A 14874-nucleotide genomic window follows, 5' to 3' on the forward strand; every position below is an offset into this window, starting at 1 on the left:
ATCTAAAAGCATGGCTTCCGACGAGGACAGACTACGCGCCAAAGTGGCAAAACTTAATGCATCTCTCGATGAGCTTGAGACTCAGCTGGACCCTCTATTCACCAAGAGCCTTCCCGAGACTCTTGTAGCCCTCGAAACCATCCAACAAGCCAAACTACAAGTGGTCCTTCCATATGTACTATACGACCTTGTATTCGGTGCGTATGTATCGTTGAACGCTAGCTAGCTCGTCTAATTCTGCCACTCACTTACAGTATACCTGAAAACACGAGGAATTGATCCCAAGACCCATCCTGTCATCGGTGAACTGGTGCGCCTGTCTCTTGCGGCATAATTATAACTCATCTGATGCTCGCTTCAGGATCGCGTCCGACAATACTTTGACAAAATCAAGAATGCAGAAGATTCCGAAGAGAAAAGCAAGGGTCCTTTCTGCCTAACTTTGATTCTCATGCTAAATATCATATCCATTTTTAGAGAGGCTTGGTATTGATAAAGCAGCGGCTAGCAGGTTTATTAAACACGCCATTGCCCAAGCAAAGCTAGTAAAAGCTGAAGAACCAAGCAATACGGCACATGGACCTGCTTCTAGTAGCAGTGAACGGGTTCCAGTAAAAATTACCAGTAAAATGGCGGAGCGTGCAGAGTACGAGAAGAACCTGAAGGAATTGGGAAGTGAAGAGGAAGAGGATCTTGAAGTATTCGTTGAGGCTGAGGTGTCGGGCGACGACGACGCGATGGAAGAAGAAGCGTCACTGCTGCCACCACAGGACAAGGGGAAATCACGAATGGTTGAAAGAGAAGTCCCAGAACATGAAGAACAAGTAGGCGGGAGACGGAAGCGACAACGGATAGATCCTTTCGCAGCCTCAGGTAAGTCTTGACCTTGACCTCTTTCGTAGTCCTGCTAGAACCCATCCATTCGCAGGATACGGAGATGACGATCGTAGTCATTCCTCAAAGTCTGAGAAACCAAAGAAGCAGAAAAAGAAGTCGCCCGCATCTGCCTTACCCATAGCAGATAGTGTCTCGGCTACCCAGACACCAGATCAGTCAGGACAATGTACTCCTTTATCAGCGGCCGGCGAGGCGCAACAACGAAAGGCAGGAAAGAAAGCAAGACGGAAGGAGAAGAAGTCGTCAAGTTAACACCAGTCACGTATTGGACCACTATCTCCCAAACCCTTCTCTCATTCTACACATCATGATCTGGAATGATACAGTTAACCTACTCGTGAACAACAACAACAACAAAAGGGAAAAATATCAGTAATACATCGAAGAACGCTCGTTACGTGGGTAATGCACAATCAGCTTTGTAAAACAGATCAAGAAAGATTAAAGCGTACAAGTATAAGGCTCCTATGTTATAACACATCCCCCTCGGTCACTGACTACCCCATCTAGGGCCTCGGTGTCAGGTGAACGCCTCCCACTACTGGGAGACCACCATCGCGTGCGCCCCGAAGTTGGGGCAACGTCCTCAAGATTATCTGACGGTCCGCTACCAGCACGCCGGGAATTTCGCCGATGCCGCTCCCGCGCAGCTCGAACAGCGTCCACAGTTTGCCAATTATAAAACGACTTCAACACGATGCGCTTCTCATCGCACTCATCCTGCCCTACTTTCAGTTCTTCCTTGTCCCGACCGTCTAGGTACGCGAGCTTCCGTGCATCCCAGGCACACCAGCCTTTGCGAGGGCGGGTTATTGCAGCAACATCCTTGACGGAGGTCTCACCCACGGCACGGCAGTCGATAGCAACCAGGGTTGCATCGGACGCATTGTGTTCGTGCGCCTGTCGCACGAACTCTTTGAGGACAGTCCCGGATATGCACGTGCTATCTGCCTCCAACACCCTAAGGCGAGGGCAATTGCAAATGAGAGAAAGGAAGGCCTCGTTGCTGAGGCTGACAGCAAACGACACAACCAGGTGTTCTAGCACTTGCCCTGTCTGCAGTGGCTGTGTCGACCCTGATCCGGTGCTTTCTGGAGGACTGGGGGTCAGTACGCTCAGGACGGCGTCAGTGATCTCCTCGTTATCCTCAAGATCAAGCTTTCGGAGAAGTGGCGTTGTTCCCAAAAGCCTCACAAGCCCCTCGTCTTTCATCGCCGTCCCCATGCCTGCTAGTTCCAACAACTCTAGACGCGGCACTGCATACGCTAGATTGGAGCATGCGACGTCTGTAAGCAGCTTGCAGTTCGAAAGCGACAGATGTCTAAGCTTCGTGATTCGCCTCCGGTAGCGCCCATTATCGCGCAGTTCTCGCCCCGCCTCACGCGCAGTCAGCACCACGCTCTCCGTTGACTTCTCCTCTTCTGTACACGCCACAAAAGCCCCTAACGCCGAGTTGTGCAGAGAACGAGAATAGCTCAGATCGAGGATTTCCAACGAGGGTGCTGCTCTGCCTAAAACTCTCAGGGCCTCGTCAAATATACCCTCCAATCCACATAGCCTGAGCTCTTTCAGCGCAAGCTGGCCGTGACGCCCTAGTACGGCATTTGCATATCTGTGAAGTCCGTCTCCGTTGATATTGGAACACCGACTCATGTTCAGGGATGTCAGGTGGGGGCAAAGCGCGAGAACATCGAACGTAGTGTTGTCAACGGCCTTCAACCCTTTGACGCAAAGACTGCGTAGAAACGGAGAATGGATGACGAGGTTGTGTAATGCCTGCGTAGTCAGGGCATTGCACCCTGACAGGTTTACGTCCAAAAGTTGTGTATATGCGAAGTCAATGGTTGGCGCGGAGCGTATACAGAGGCTCGTCGTGACTTGACCCAGAGTGCCGTGATCAAGCTTTGTGTATCCGGTAAGATCTATGTTCTTGATGAATGGCCCAAGCGTCTCTGCAAGGCGCAGAAGGAAGGGCACCGGAAGGTTTGGGAATGCCTTGAGGTCGACATCCATCCACAGCTGACCATCAAAGACTAGTGAGCGCCACGCCTTTGACACCTAACACACAACATGCGTCATCACAGATACCGCAACACCGTACACATCATTCTTACCCTGCTCAACTTCACCAGCTCGCGCATCCCACGATCTCTGCCCACCCAGCGGTACTTGGATGAGGATGCCTTTGAGGTAGTCCATTGTCCCGACGACTTCCACAGCTGAAATTCGTCTTCGTGCAGGGAAATTAAGGCTGAGAATATCTGCAACTTCAGTTCTCTGGGTAAAGCGTCATCAAAGACACTTTGCAGGACTAAAGGCACGGGGGCAAAGACGTCACTGTTGCCACGAGGGATGATATCAAAGACAGACTGAGAGAGTGGAGAAGAATATGAGCGGCCTTTGCCTGTGATACTACTGAGGCTTTCAGGACCTTCAGCGCTCTGTTGAACATGTGTTCGCGTGTCTGATGGAAGCTCGACGTTCAGACAAGGCTGAAACTCGGAATTTTTCCATGCTGGAAGGCAATTACGTTGCCCTGCTGTTGTTAGGTCCCCTAAGAAAGGATCCGACACAGAGCCGGCGGGGTTGAGATCTACTGATGTCGTGGCCGCGCTAGCCTTATTCCTGAACAATAATCTACGCGCAAGGTTACTTGTGCCCTTGGATGCTGAGCCCAGTTTAACTTTGATCCTTGACATGGATCGAGCAGCTAACGAACGCGTAGAATGAATTGATAGGTTGGACAATGATCGCCTCCGGGAGGGCACTCTTGTCAGTCCCGGAAGCTGTTGTGCACTATTCTCGGGGGACTGGGAGTCTGAGTGAGAGGACGCGCAGGGAGGCGAGGTGTGAGTTGAACCGTAAGAGGAAGGCCCCGCAGTTGGGGCTGGCGAACCAGGATCAGGGGATGGCCAGTCAATGGCACGATATTGCACGTCGCTCGTGGAGAACAAGAGAGGAGGCAACGTGTAGGCTAGATCCTTTGCTTTCCCTTTGCCGGGCAATGAGGCATTCATAAATACACAATCATCGTTACTCGATGATCCGGCGAGTTGTATATCGCGATCTTCTGGTCCCAAAGTGCTGAGCTTATCTGGTGATAATGATATTATGTTATGTTCCCCTGTAATGGGAACGAATGGTAGTTGAGAAGATGATGAAGTACCCTCGAGAGGTGACTCGATGGTAGGCGGTAATGTCACTGTCACAGAGGAATTACGACCGAAAGGTGCTGGGATGGGCATCGGTAATGAGGGTCCTTTGCCCTTGCCCAGCATGGCACTAGGCTCTGGATCGTCCTGTCCGCTTGCTTCCATGAGTCGATTTCGCAGGATGTCAAGATTAGATAGGGCGTCTGTTATGCGGGCGACGATTGATGAAGGATACGAACACAACTTGAAGGAAGAAAGGAACGAACCTTGATCGCTGGGGCTCTCGGCCAGTTCAAAAGGATCGAAGGAGAACAACACATCCTCGTTATCAATGCGAGGCGCTTGCTCCATAAGTAATGTGTCGATACAATTGTAGGTGATAAAGAGATATAGGCTGACAGAGCAGATAGAGAGAAAGATAAGAGAGACAGAGGACAGAGAGAGAAAAAGAAAAGCGGAATACGGTGTTACAGGACGACAAGAGACTTAACTTGTCAGGGCGCCTAGGCTGGCATGGTACGGAGTTCATCGGAACATTGGCTCAGGGGCTACACGATGATCCACGCGTTGCTTTGCCATACAAAGTACGTCATTTCCACGCTCAACATCGTGCACGACGACAACAGCCGCTCCGGCTACGACTTCCGATTAATTGAACTCACCTAGCCTTTCGATTCCAGCAGAATTTCTGAGACAACCTATTTTCACCGGCCGACCCTAGCCTTTACTTATTTTAGATGGTGTCCGGCTTTCAAGCAAGGCAACTTACCACAAGTCCATGTGAATATCTATCGGTCTGTTCCAGCAAGGCTTTCCGGCAAACACCTAGGCGTCAGCTGTCGTGTCATAATCTCATCGTACGTGGTTCAAACGTTCAACGTTCAAGTCTCGCATCCCAATCTGAATGTTTGAATGCTTAGTGCGGCGAAAACATAAGCACTCGACGCACGACCCAGGAGAGCATCAAATAATTGCAATGCAAAGTCAACTAGCAGTGTGAATACGGTGAAAATTAGTAGCAACACTAAACAGAATGACAACGACAACCCTGAACAACACAGAAAGAGGGCTACAGAAAGAATGACAGGCGATATGAATAATACTCGGCGCAGCTTATCAGTCAAATGTAAACGACGGAAGCGAGCGGCAATAAACAAACAGGAGGCAAAGGAACGAGGAAAGCGCAAAGCAGTAATCGATCGTAGCGATGGGGGTTTCACGGTAATATAGGAATCATGTAGCAGCCCTCGGGTTTTCTTTAGCTGTCTTCCAGTTGGACGTTGCTAATTTGAACCTATAGATTGGTGCATTAGCAGACAGACGTAGGCGAGGGATAATTAGCCTACCTGTCTTGGTGAGACATGTCGGGTTCCTCCTCCTTCAACCGGGCCATTTCAGTTTGCATGAATTTGTTGAACGCGCTGAGCTTCTTCCTTCCACCGAAGCCAGATGACTCTATGAAGAAAATAAACAAATAAGCGATCAACTACGTATTTGATGACGACGGGACATACTGGTCTTTTTGGCGGGTTTATCAGACGCGGTCTTCGATTCTGTCCGGGGGGGCATGATTCAAGGTAAGGACAAGCAAGTCAGGTGTACAAGTGAGAAAACGCGGTTGATGCGAACTCGTTGAGGACGCTGATAAAAGGGGCAGTGCACGGTTCAAGCCGCAAGCTAGCTAGAAGGCGTCATTAATATTGAGCTAGGACAATAATCGGGTCAGCTTACCGTTGAGATCGGCAAAAGTTGAAAGGTGTGTGTGGAAAGGGGACGTGGGTGTGGTCTGTTGAAGAGAGGAAAAAGTTCATATTGGCTCGAGTTTGCGGACCTTTTTCTTCGTAAGTTGTTGACCCGCCGGGGGAGGGCTCGCGCCAGACGGACCCCGGTCACTAAAGTTGACGTAATAATAACAACGAAAAAAAGTATTTAAGAAGAAAGTTGCTCGCCACAATGTGAACCTGCAGCTGGGGCACTTGGCCATCGAAAAAACCTGTTCTTTGGGCTTGTCAACTGTCATTTTTAGTTACCATCCCCATGGGCAAGTACACACGTTTCCTGCCAACTTAGAGTTGAGTTGGAATCTCGTTAGGCTGTCGCAATTCGGCTACTCTGATAGTAACTGTATATAGTTGAGAAGAGTCAGAAGACCAAGTGTCAACTCCACCAAGTACCAGGGGTCCAGCAATTCAATAGGCAAACAAACGCGTCGCGTCGCTGTTGATCCAAGTCTGGGATACGAGATATCCAGACTCGTATCCATGTTTCTAAGCAAGTTCGACATTATTTCTTCCCTAAGGCAACCCCAATAATCCCTTTTTTAGACTCAATTCTTCCTGTATCGATCAGCAATATGTACGAGATGCGTGCTAGACGGCGGAATACATGTAGACCTTCTTAGCCATAGATCAATGTTTACACTAATAGGTGTTCACGTCCTTGGTCGCAGAAAGGTTCTTCCCAGTGCTTGCAATGCTATCAATTAAGCTATTCCCGCTCACAATCCCCGTAGTCACAATGAGGAATTTACGACCTGCTAAAAAGTCAGCACCATCTCTACGCTCGAGTGCAATAGAATGGTACCTTTATTTTGTCGGCTCACCCATCGGAGGGCGGCAATCTCAGTATACGTACATCCACCCAGGAAAAATACGGCACTTGTGGTCGTTTGCTCGTGTGGACGCACTATTTGGGTATCCATGTCAGCATAGTGGAGTGCCTGTAAATGGTGCCGACCCGGAGACTTACTCAAGGAAGCAACGGAAGAAGCTGTGGAATTGGTAGATGCAGGCACCTTCTGCGCAATGTCAAATGTCTTTCCCGGGATCGTACCTAACACGTCCTCAAAGCCTTTCCAGCCCACGATCGGATGCGCGTGGAGTTTTCTGGCGCTAGACCCTTTGCCCTTGGCATCTCCGTCGTCTGCACTGCTCTTCTCTGCAGGATTACTGATGACTCCACTCTTCTGGGCAACACATTGTACCAGCCGGATACTAATAGGTGCGTATCCAGAGTATGTATAACTGATGTCATTTTCAACTTCCTCCAGCGCTTCAGGGTTATCATCAATAAGAAGTCGGAGTGATTTGCGTAGGGTTGTGAAGGGGTATTTGTTTCCTGCGACAACAGGAGCAGCGGAAATTGGGAGGGGATTGGGTAGTAAAACAGCCAAAGGGGGTGTGGCCAGCGAGAGAAGCAGAGGAAGGTAATTATACCCGTAAGCCTGTAAGATGGATCGTGAGCTTCACAATAAGCACGGGAAAAACCGAACGAGATTACTTGGAGAAGCTCGCGTTTTACACTGTCCAAGGATTTGGCCTTGATTCCACCATTAGTAACGCTGGCGAGGCATAACAATCGCACGATAGTCTGCATACTTGCACCCTGTGCAATCATATCTTCGATTGCACTAATCTGAGTTGAGACCTCGTACGATGCCAGAAGATCTATTTTTGGACATCAAGTTTCAAGGGGGGTTTCATGAGCAAATGTGCTTACTCTGCTGTACTTCAAGCGATTTATTAAATAATTCCGTGCGTGTCTTCAGAGAGAGCATCTCCGATAGGCCAGTATCTTTGCAGGGAAATGAGAACACCCCCTAGAAAACAGGAAAAAGTTGCTCTCACGAAGTCTCAGCGCCTGGTGTTCACCTTGAAGACCGCCAAGTTTTCCAACAAAGTCGCGAAGCTGCGCAACGGTCTTCGCCTGTAATCGAGCCTTTTGTCTGTCAATAGCTGTATCACGGCAATGAGTGGAAGCACACACTTTGTAGTCTTCATCTAATCGGTGTGCCACTCTACTAAGTCTTTTTCCCACTGATGAAAAGTTTAAGTCACGCAGCTCAGCCAATAGCGGGTCAGTGGAAGTCGAGAGGTGGTGTTTCTTTGTTTTTTCATTGATAAGTGGAGTGACAGATGCAGATCCTGATGGGGTGGCGTTGGGATTTGAGGGGTTAGGTGCAGCGGGGAGGGTGAGGAGGCTAGCTGGTAATTCAGCATGAGCTACAAATATGTCAATACTGGTCAGGTTCTCGCATCTTGTAGATAGCCGCTTACAGTTCTTGAGACCAATAAACTCATCGATGAGGCCCTCATACGTGAGCTGGGTCAGAAGCGGTGTGATCATATCAACGGTGCGGTCGATAATAATGAGCGAGTCAAACGGCGCAGGAGGTATCGAGGAGTCTGACAAGGGAGAAGGTTGATCAGGTAGCGATTTCGTAAGAAGGGTTGCCAGCCGCTGTGCAGAATGGTTCTATCTGGAGCTATGCAGGAATATGGAAGAGCATACCGAGGCATAGTCTCCCTTTCCTAATATGCGAGGGAAGCGACCGTACACCTTCTGCAACGAGTTGAGTGCTAACGCAGAGTTATAGATCACGGTTTCGTCGCCATCCTGAATGGACTGAGCTATGCTATACTGTTGATATGTAGATGATGTACATACCACCCATAATTCCTTGAACGCGTTATCGTTCTCGAACGAGATGACATCGTCCGCAATTGGAATGAACTGCAAGTTGTAGGAAGATATGGTAATATCGCCGAGGACGCCCTCTTCCTCAAGTATCCTTGATACTAGAGTAGAGATGCGAGGTACGAGGAAGAGTGTATATCTATGCTTTTGCGACTCTTGAATATGGGCTTTGACCTGATCTGCATGCACTGAGTCTATTGCACGACCGTACACAACAGGAAAATTCACACCTGCAATAATCTTGACGTATTTGATGAGCGGGCGACAGAGATACACGACATTTGTTGTCGTCGGGGTCAATGGGCCTGGCTCAAGCCAGAACATTTTGTCCACGCCATGATGCTAACAATGAAGTGAATACACAATCAACATCGTAACAGTGCAAATAACTACCTTCAGAAGTGCGACTTCTGTGACCAGCCCCAAAGGCCCCGCAAGAGTAGGGTCAAGCACTAGTGTCTTCGCACCATTTACCTGTACAGAATGAACCTTCAGTTCACTTGAAACAGATGTACGGGTAGCACAGGGCGCACCGCGTTTAAAGTGTCAATCAAGGCCTTTCTTGCCGTATCCTTGAGCAACTCTACGTCCAACCTGGGTTCGTTGTCTCGCTCGGTCCCATACGAGGCCTGCGCGTCAGACGTCGATGCAGACGCGGCTGCCATGTTCATGTGGAGAACGGTACAATGGCACAGCCACCCAGGGCTACTAAATTCTTCGGCCCGTGGACCTGACGTTTTAGTCTTCCTTACCTACCTAAAGGGTTACGTCGTATGATCAAACGTTCCTACTCATCTGATCCCTGAACGCGTTGACTAACAAGAATCGCGGACGCTCTTCAACTTGAGAGGGCTGGCGTCAACATAGTACGGACATCGTCCATCATGGAGCATACCTCCAATTCACCAGAACACGATGGAATACAATTACATCCTCTCCTCTCCTTCCTCTCTGCCTTTTTCTGGGTAATATGTAGGCCAATGTCGTTCTTCTGTTCACGTGTGTCAGATGAAGCTCATGATACGGTATTTCGGTAGTATGGTTCCTATCATGGGCAAAAGCTTTGATAGCTTTTTCCACTATCACCATCCCCCGTCTCATCTACTTTGCTCTGTCCTATTCCATGACATTAACAGTCAGTGTTTCCAAGATTTCTGTTTGAAATACGAATCGCTTACACTCAATTAGCTGAATTTTTGGTCATTTGCCATCATGTTTCTGGCTTCGGCGGTTGCTTTGAATTATTGGATACGCCTTCGATACCTTAACACATACTCCTCACTGAAGGAGCCACCATTGGTGAAGCCCGACGTGAATGCACTTCACCCAGATGTGAATACAACAGAGCCTCCCCCAGCTTTTCACAACTACTTGGACGATTTCCTGCAAGCTGTCCGGGTCTTTGGATTTCTCGAGAAGCCGGTGAGTACTCCGCATCGTCTGCATTGATCGATCCATCATAGTTTAACAGGTATTCCATGAATTGGCAAGGCATCTTGCAACGAGACGCTTAATTGCCGGGGATAGTATCTCTCTGGACGAAGACAGGAGCTTCTATTGCGTCGTCGATGGCATGGTCCAGGTATATGCTCAAACAGGCCAGAATAATTGCCAAAATGGGTCATGGGACGAGGAGGATATGAACGGATATCAGCTTATCAATGAAGTTGGGAGTGGTGGAACCTTGTCTAGTTTATTCAGCATTCTCAGCTTGTTCACTGAGCACATAAAGATAAGCTGGCAAGAAGATGGTCATCCCGATGCTCTTGGAGAAAATTCTACAAGTGGAGAGGGAGGACGACCTCAATCACGTACTCGCCGCGCGGATTCTGACGTGTCTCGCTTTAGCCTGGACTACGCATCTGCGACTTCTCGGCCTTCTCGTGCTACATCTATCTCGTCGTCTGGTTCCACCGCTCACCCCGCAGACGCGACTTCCCCCCCCGTTCGTCCGACGTCCCCGTATCACATTGGAGACAGGTTTAGGTCGCCGCTACGGCGCGCTTCCCGCTCTCGATCAGCTTCTAACCCTACAACTCAGCTCCACCATGGTATCGTGGCCAGGGCAAAGGAAGACAGCACATTGGCCTTCATCCCTGCAGAAGCATTTCGCAGAGTTGCAAAGAAGTTTCCCAAAGCCACCAGTCATATCGTACAAGGTATAATTTCTGTGAGATGGAGTTCTCACTTTGCTCATTATATCTTCAGTAATTCTGACGCGCTTTTCGCGTGTTACGTTCAATGCGGCACACAGATATTTGGGGTTAACCACAGAGGTCCTTCGAACTGAGAAGGCCATCAACGAGATTGCATGTCACCCTCTTCCGGCATCATTCTATGAGGGCGGTGGCCTACAATATCTACGTCAACGTTTTGACGACGTCGCAATTCAGGGATCTGACCCTGAAAGCGAGTACCTCGGTCCATCACTGGGTCTGGCTTCTACTAACGGTGGTTTTACGCCCTTAGTTTTACCACCAGAAAGCCTGACAGATAGTCCGCTTGTTATGCGTGGGGTCCCAATCCGTACGCCTCGCAATCAGGTACAGGCTGGCGACTTGCATACCTCAACTGGGCAAAGCAGTGACGGGTATAAACTTGCGCGTTCGTTTAGCATCTTGGAAACCCCTCGGTTGCAGAAAAGCGACCCGTTACAGACCCGTCTAAATAATGAAGAGTTTGATCTGCGTGAAGAAGTCATGTCATGTATCGCGAAGTCCATTGGTCTACTCCAGCCACCCATGAGCGGGAACGAGTCCATCGAAGATTCGCCAGCTTTCCCGCCTTTTGATCATATGCGCCCTGCGAACGGCGTGTTCCCGTCTCCCTTTGGCTCCCTGTCACTCTTAGAAACTACGGATGATGGCGCCTCGAGTATAACGGGAACATCGACTACTAGCACGACTGGTTACATGAGCGGTCTGGACAACGAAGTCGAGATACTTTTCTTCTCTGCTGGCTCAATCCTTGTGAAGGCCGGTGAACGGAATACTGGTAAAAGTCCCATCAATCAAGTATAGACAATAATTGACCGCACACAAACTAGGTCTTTACTATGTTGTTGAAGGTTTCTTGGATATTCTCCTACGTGCTGACGAGTCCCGGTCAAATAATGCGCCCTATGGGACGAGGTCGACAACCTCAGACAACAACCCTCTTTACACATCCGACCACAAGCAAGAGCCTGAGAAGGCCCACAGTCGCAAGCTGTTGTTTACCGTGAAATCAGGAGGAATTGCGGGCTATCTCGGTATGATTATATCAGACGGCTTGTCGCATGTCCTGATGTTATTTGAAGCGTCTCTCTGCGGAACACCTTCATATGTTGACATTCAAGCGAAGACTGACACATACGTGGGATTTCTACCCGCTCACTCTCTTGAACGTCTGGTGGAGAAACGACCTATTGTGCAACTTACATTGGCGAAACGTCTCATTTCATTATTGTCACCTCTAGGTTAGCACTGCCTCTAAACATCCCTTGTGACTTACTAATGATGTGGCAGTCCTGCAAATTGACGCTTCTCTTGACTGGATGCACGTCAATGCTGGTCAAGTTCTTTGGCGTCCTGAAGATATTAGTGATAGTTTCTATATTGTCATCAATGGACGACTACGAGCAATTACCGAAGGAGAAGGTGGTAAAGTCATCATCACTGGCGAATACGGACAAGGCGACACTGTTGGGGAATTAGACGTCATCACTAGCTCAACACGCAGAACGACAATGCATGCAATCCGCGACTCTGAGCTGATTCGAATGCCCCAAACGCTATTTAACGCCATTTCCTCAAGGTAAGTCCTCGTGTGCCATGCCTTTGGACCGTCTGCTCATACTGTGCTCAGAAATCCACAGACGACTGCACAGTAAGTACTATATTTGATATAAGGCTCGTCTTTAACCATGCCTAGGCTGTTACGGACGATTGCCTCTCGCGTACGTGACGAGATGGATGCGTCGAGCGATGTTCAGACACGCAACGCTGCGTTCGAACTGGGACGGAACAACACTAACTTGAAGACTGTGGCCATTCTCCCAGTATCACGAAATGTCCCTATAGACACCTTTGCTCGGAAACTGAAGACTGCGTTGGAAGAGATGGGCGCCAAGACATCGTATATGAACCAAGCCTCTGTGTCAAGTCATCTTGGCCGTCATGCATTCTCTCGTATGGGCACACTCAAAGCTGCAGCTTGGCTTGCAGACCAGGAGCAAAGATATAGAACAGTGCTTTATGTCGCTGATTCACCTGTCAACAGCCCCTGGACGCAAACTTGTATCCGACAGGTAGGTCACCTATATCTCACAAGGTTTTAGAACGCTGTAACCCTTCTTGTCAGGCCGACTTTGTGATGGTGGTTGGGATGGGTGATGATCCGAGCATTGGAGAATACGAAAGGTTGCTACTTTCAATGAAGACCACAGCACGCAAAGAGCTTGTGCTTCTCCATCCCGAACGTTCTGTAGTCCCTGGGTCGACGCGCGAATGGCTGAAAGTGTGTCATGAAAGCCTCTTCATGCACGGCTAATCTCATAAAGATACAGAATCGTCCTTGGGTGCACCAACATATTCACGTCGAACTTCCGGTGCGTACCAGACTTTTACTCTTGGATTAGTGATTTACACATGGACAATAGGGTCTTGCAGTTCCGATCGTGAAGACCACTCAGATACAAGATCCCGATGTTGTCATTGCATTCAAGAACCTCAAGGATAGAGTGCAGAGTGGCATCCAGAAGTACAGGGGGAGATCTAGGCACGCAAGACCGCAGCCACATCCCATGATCAATGACTTCTCTCGTCTGGCTAGGAGACTCTGCGCAAAATCTGTCGGGGTTGTCCTCGGTGGTGGTGGGGCTCGTGGCATCTCGCATCTTGTCAGTGGTATCTCCTTGGAGTTGTCATCATCCGTTGATAAGATAACAGGGTGTTCTACGTGCACTCGAGGAACGCGGTATTCCCATCGACTACATCGCAGGCACTAGTATCGGTGCACTAATAGGTGGTCTTTATGCACGCGAGTGCGATATTATAATGAGCACCAATCGTGCTAAGCAGTTCAGTGGAAGAATGGGGAATATTTGGAGGATGCTTTCAGATGTCACATACCCTCTCGTCGCTTATACCACAGTAAGTCATCTGATCACGCTTCGTATCGCACACACATTCACGTCTCGCCTTAGGGACATGAGTTTAACAGAACTATATATAAAGTAAGCCTTCGAGAAGTTAGCATGGACCCACAATCTTAACACATTTGTCAGGCCTTCTACGATCTTCACATAGAAGACATGTGGCTACCGTATTTCTGTAATACTACGAACATCAACACATCTCGCATGGAGATCCATGAAAGTGGTTATGCCTGGAGGTTCATCCGTGAGATCGTCCAACTGATTTCGTCGTTACGAACTCACGAGTGATACAGGTGCTTCCATGACTCTGGTTGGACTACTGCCTCCACTATGTGATAACGGCAGCATGCTTGTTGATGGTGGATATAGTACGTCCCTTCGTTCAACCCTGTACTTATTGCTTATGAGATTGATTGATTGTCTTCCGCAGTTGACAACCTGCCCGTGAGTAGCTAATTACTGATGACCCTGGATGGCGCCTAAAATATAGCATCAGGTGTCAACAATGTTCTCCATGGGCGCGAGTGTTGTGCTTGCTGCTGATGTTGGTTCTGTAGGTTTTTCTTGAAAATTGTCACCTCTATCTGCATGTCCTTACCCTCCATTACCCAGATCGACGATAATTCGCCTCGAAACTTTGGTGACTCTGTTTCTGGGTGGTGGCTCTTTTTCAACCGATGGAACCCGTTCTCGAGTGCTCGAACTGTGCCTGCGATTACCGAGATCCAAAGTCGACTAGCTTAGTAGGTTTCCTCACTGCAGGATCAGTTTCTGTTGTTCTTACGTGTTCGAAGCGTATCGAGTGTACACACTCTGGAGGCAGCCAAAGTCGCACGGAACTGCCTGTATATGCAGATGCCAGTTCAGGAGGTACGAATACTCTCCTGTACCCATGTATGACACTCACGCGCGCGCAGTATGGCACGCTCCAATTCAGCAAGTTCGATGAGATTCAGAAGAAGGGGTATCTCGCTGCGGTCGAGATTCTTGACAAGTGGGAAGAGGAGGGAAAGTTGCCCGTTCCAAACCTCGATGGTTACGGCGCAAATAACAACAGGGTTAGTAGGAAAGGAAGAAGCGCAAGACGCAATTCAGTGTAAATCAGTCACATTTCGCTGTAGCTCTACGTACATACAGTTGTCATATCACGGAATAATTATCTACGACAGAAAACATACAAATACTAACTAGATAGTTATGCACCGCGACACA

General features: G+C 48.9%; 5 protein-coding genes across 5 annotated transcripts; 2 read left to right on the top strand and 3 right to left on the bottom strand.

The window, feature by feature from the left end:
* Positions 1-10: 10 nt before the first annotated feature.
* F5147DRAFT_566603 (Sas10/Utp3/C1D family-domain-containing protein) lies at positions 11-884 on the top strand (the record flags this gene model as incomplete). The annotated part of the gene is made up of 4 exons (XM_041430809.1): positions 11-197; positions 255-310; positions 362-425; positions 478-884. The coding sequence occupies 4 exons, from the start codon at positions 11-13 to the stop codon at positions 882-884; spliced, it is 714 nt and encodes a 237-aa protein (XP_041298660.1).
* Positions 885-1362: 478 nt separating this feature from the next.
* F5147DRAFT_566693 (uncharacterized protein) lies at positions 1363-3914 on the bottom strand (the record flags this gene model as incomplete). Its single annotated transcript, XM_041430814.1, has 3 exons — positions 1363-2399; positions 2439-2955; positions 3012-3914. 3 exons carry the CDS (start codon positions 3912-3914, stop codon positions 1363-1365), a joined length of 2457 nt encoding a protein of 818 aa, XP_041298661.1.
* Positions 3915-4948: 1034 nt separating this feature from the next.
* F5147DRAFT_258551 (uncharacterized protein) lies at positions 4949-5881 on the bottom strand. Its single transcript, XM_041428887.1, has 4 exons — positions 5781-5881; positions 5564-5726; positions 5396-5504; positions 4949-5343 (listed from the first exon to the last, which is right to left on the bottom strand). Exons 2-4 carry the CDS (start codon positions 5616-5618, stop codon positions 5283-5285), a joined length of 225 nt encoding a protein of 74 aa, XP_041298662.1. The 5' UTR covers positions 5619-5726; positions 5781-5881; the 3' UTR covers positions 4949-5282.
* A 212-nt stretch (positions 5882-6093) lies between these two features.
* On the bottom strand, positions 6094-9190 carry F5147DRAFT_604207 (Sec1-like protein; the record flags this gene model as incomplete). Its single annotated transcript, XM_041432296.1, has 13 exons — positions 6094-6582; positions 6633-6734; positions 6798-7272; positions 7329-7495; positions 7548-7622; positions 7676-7766; positions 7815-8050; positions 8105-8288; positions 8340-8444; positions 8496-8704; positions 8756-8867; positions 8919-8999; positions 9059-9190. 13 exons carry the CDS (start codon positions 9188-9190, stop codon positions 6470-6472), a joined length of 2082 nt encoding a protein of 693 aa, XP_041298663.1. The 3' UTR covers positions 6094-6469.
* An 86-nt stretch (positions 9191-9276) lies between these two features.
* Positions 9277-14782, top strand: F5147DRAFT_258627 (uncharacterized protein). Its single transcript, XM_041428888.1, has 22 exons — positions 9277-9497; positions 9563-9660; positions 9714-9947; positions 9997-10684; positions 10734-11519; positions 11572-11775; positions 11824-11982; positions 12032-12320; positions 12372-12392; positions 12438-12813; positions 12867-13022; positions 13072-13113; positions 13165-13404; positions 13454-13657; positions 13711-13740; positions 13792-13906; positions 13956-14030; positions 14093-14106; positions 14159-14215; positions 14275-14405; positions 14457-14532; positions 14580-14782. Exons 1-22 carry the CDS (start codon positions 9410-9412, stop codon positions 14760-14762), a joined length of 4266 nt encoding a protein of 1421 aa, XP_041298664.1. The 5' UTR covers positions 9277-9409; the 3' UTR covers positions 14763-14782.
* Positions 14783-14874: the final 92 nt, after the last annotated feature.

Source organism: Suillus discolor, assembly GCF_016758755.1.
Source record: "Suillus discolor strain FC423 chromosome Unknown F5147scaffold_4, whole genome shotgun sequence".
In the NCBI taxonomy this organism is placed as follows: Eukaryota; Fungi; Basidiomycota; class Agaricomycetes; order Boletales; family Suillaceae; genus Suillus; species Suillus discolor.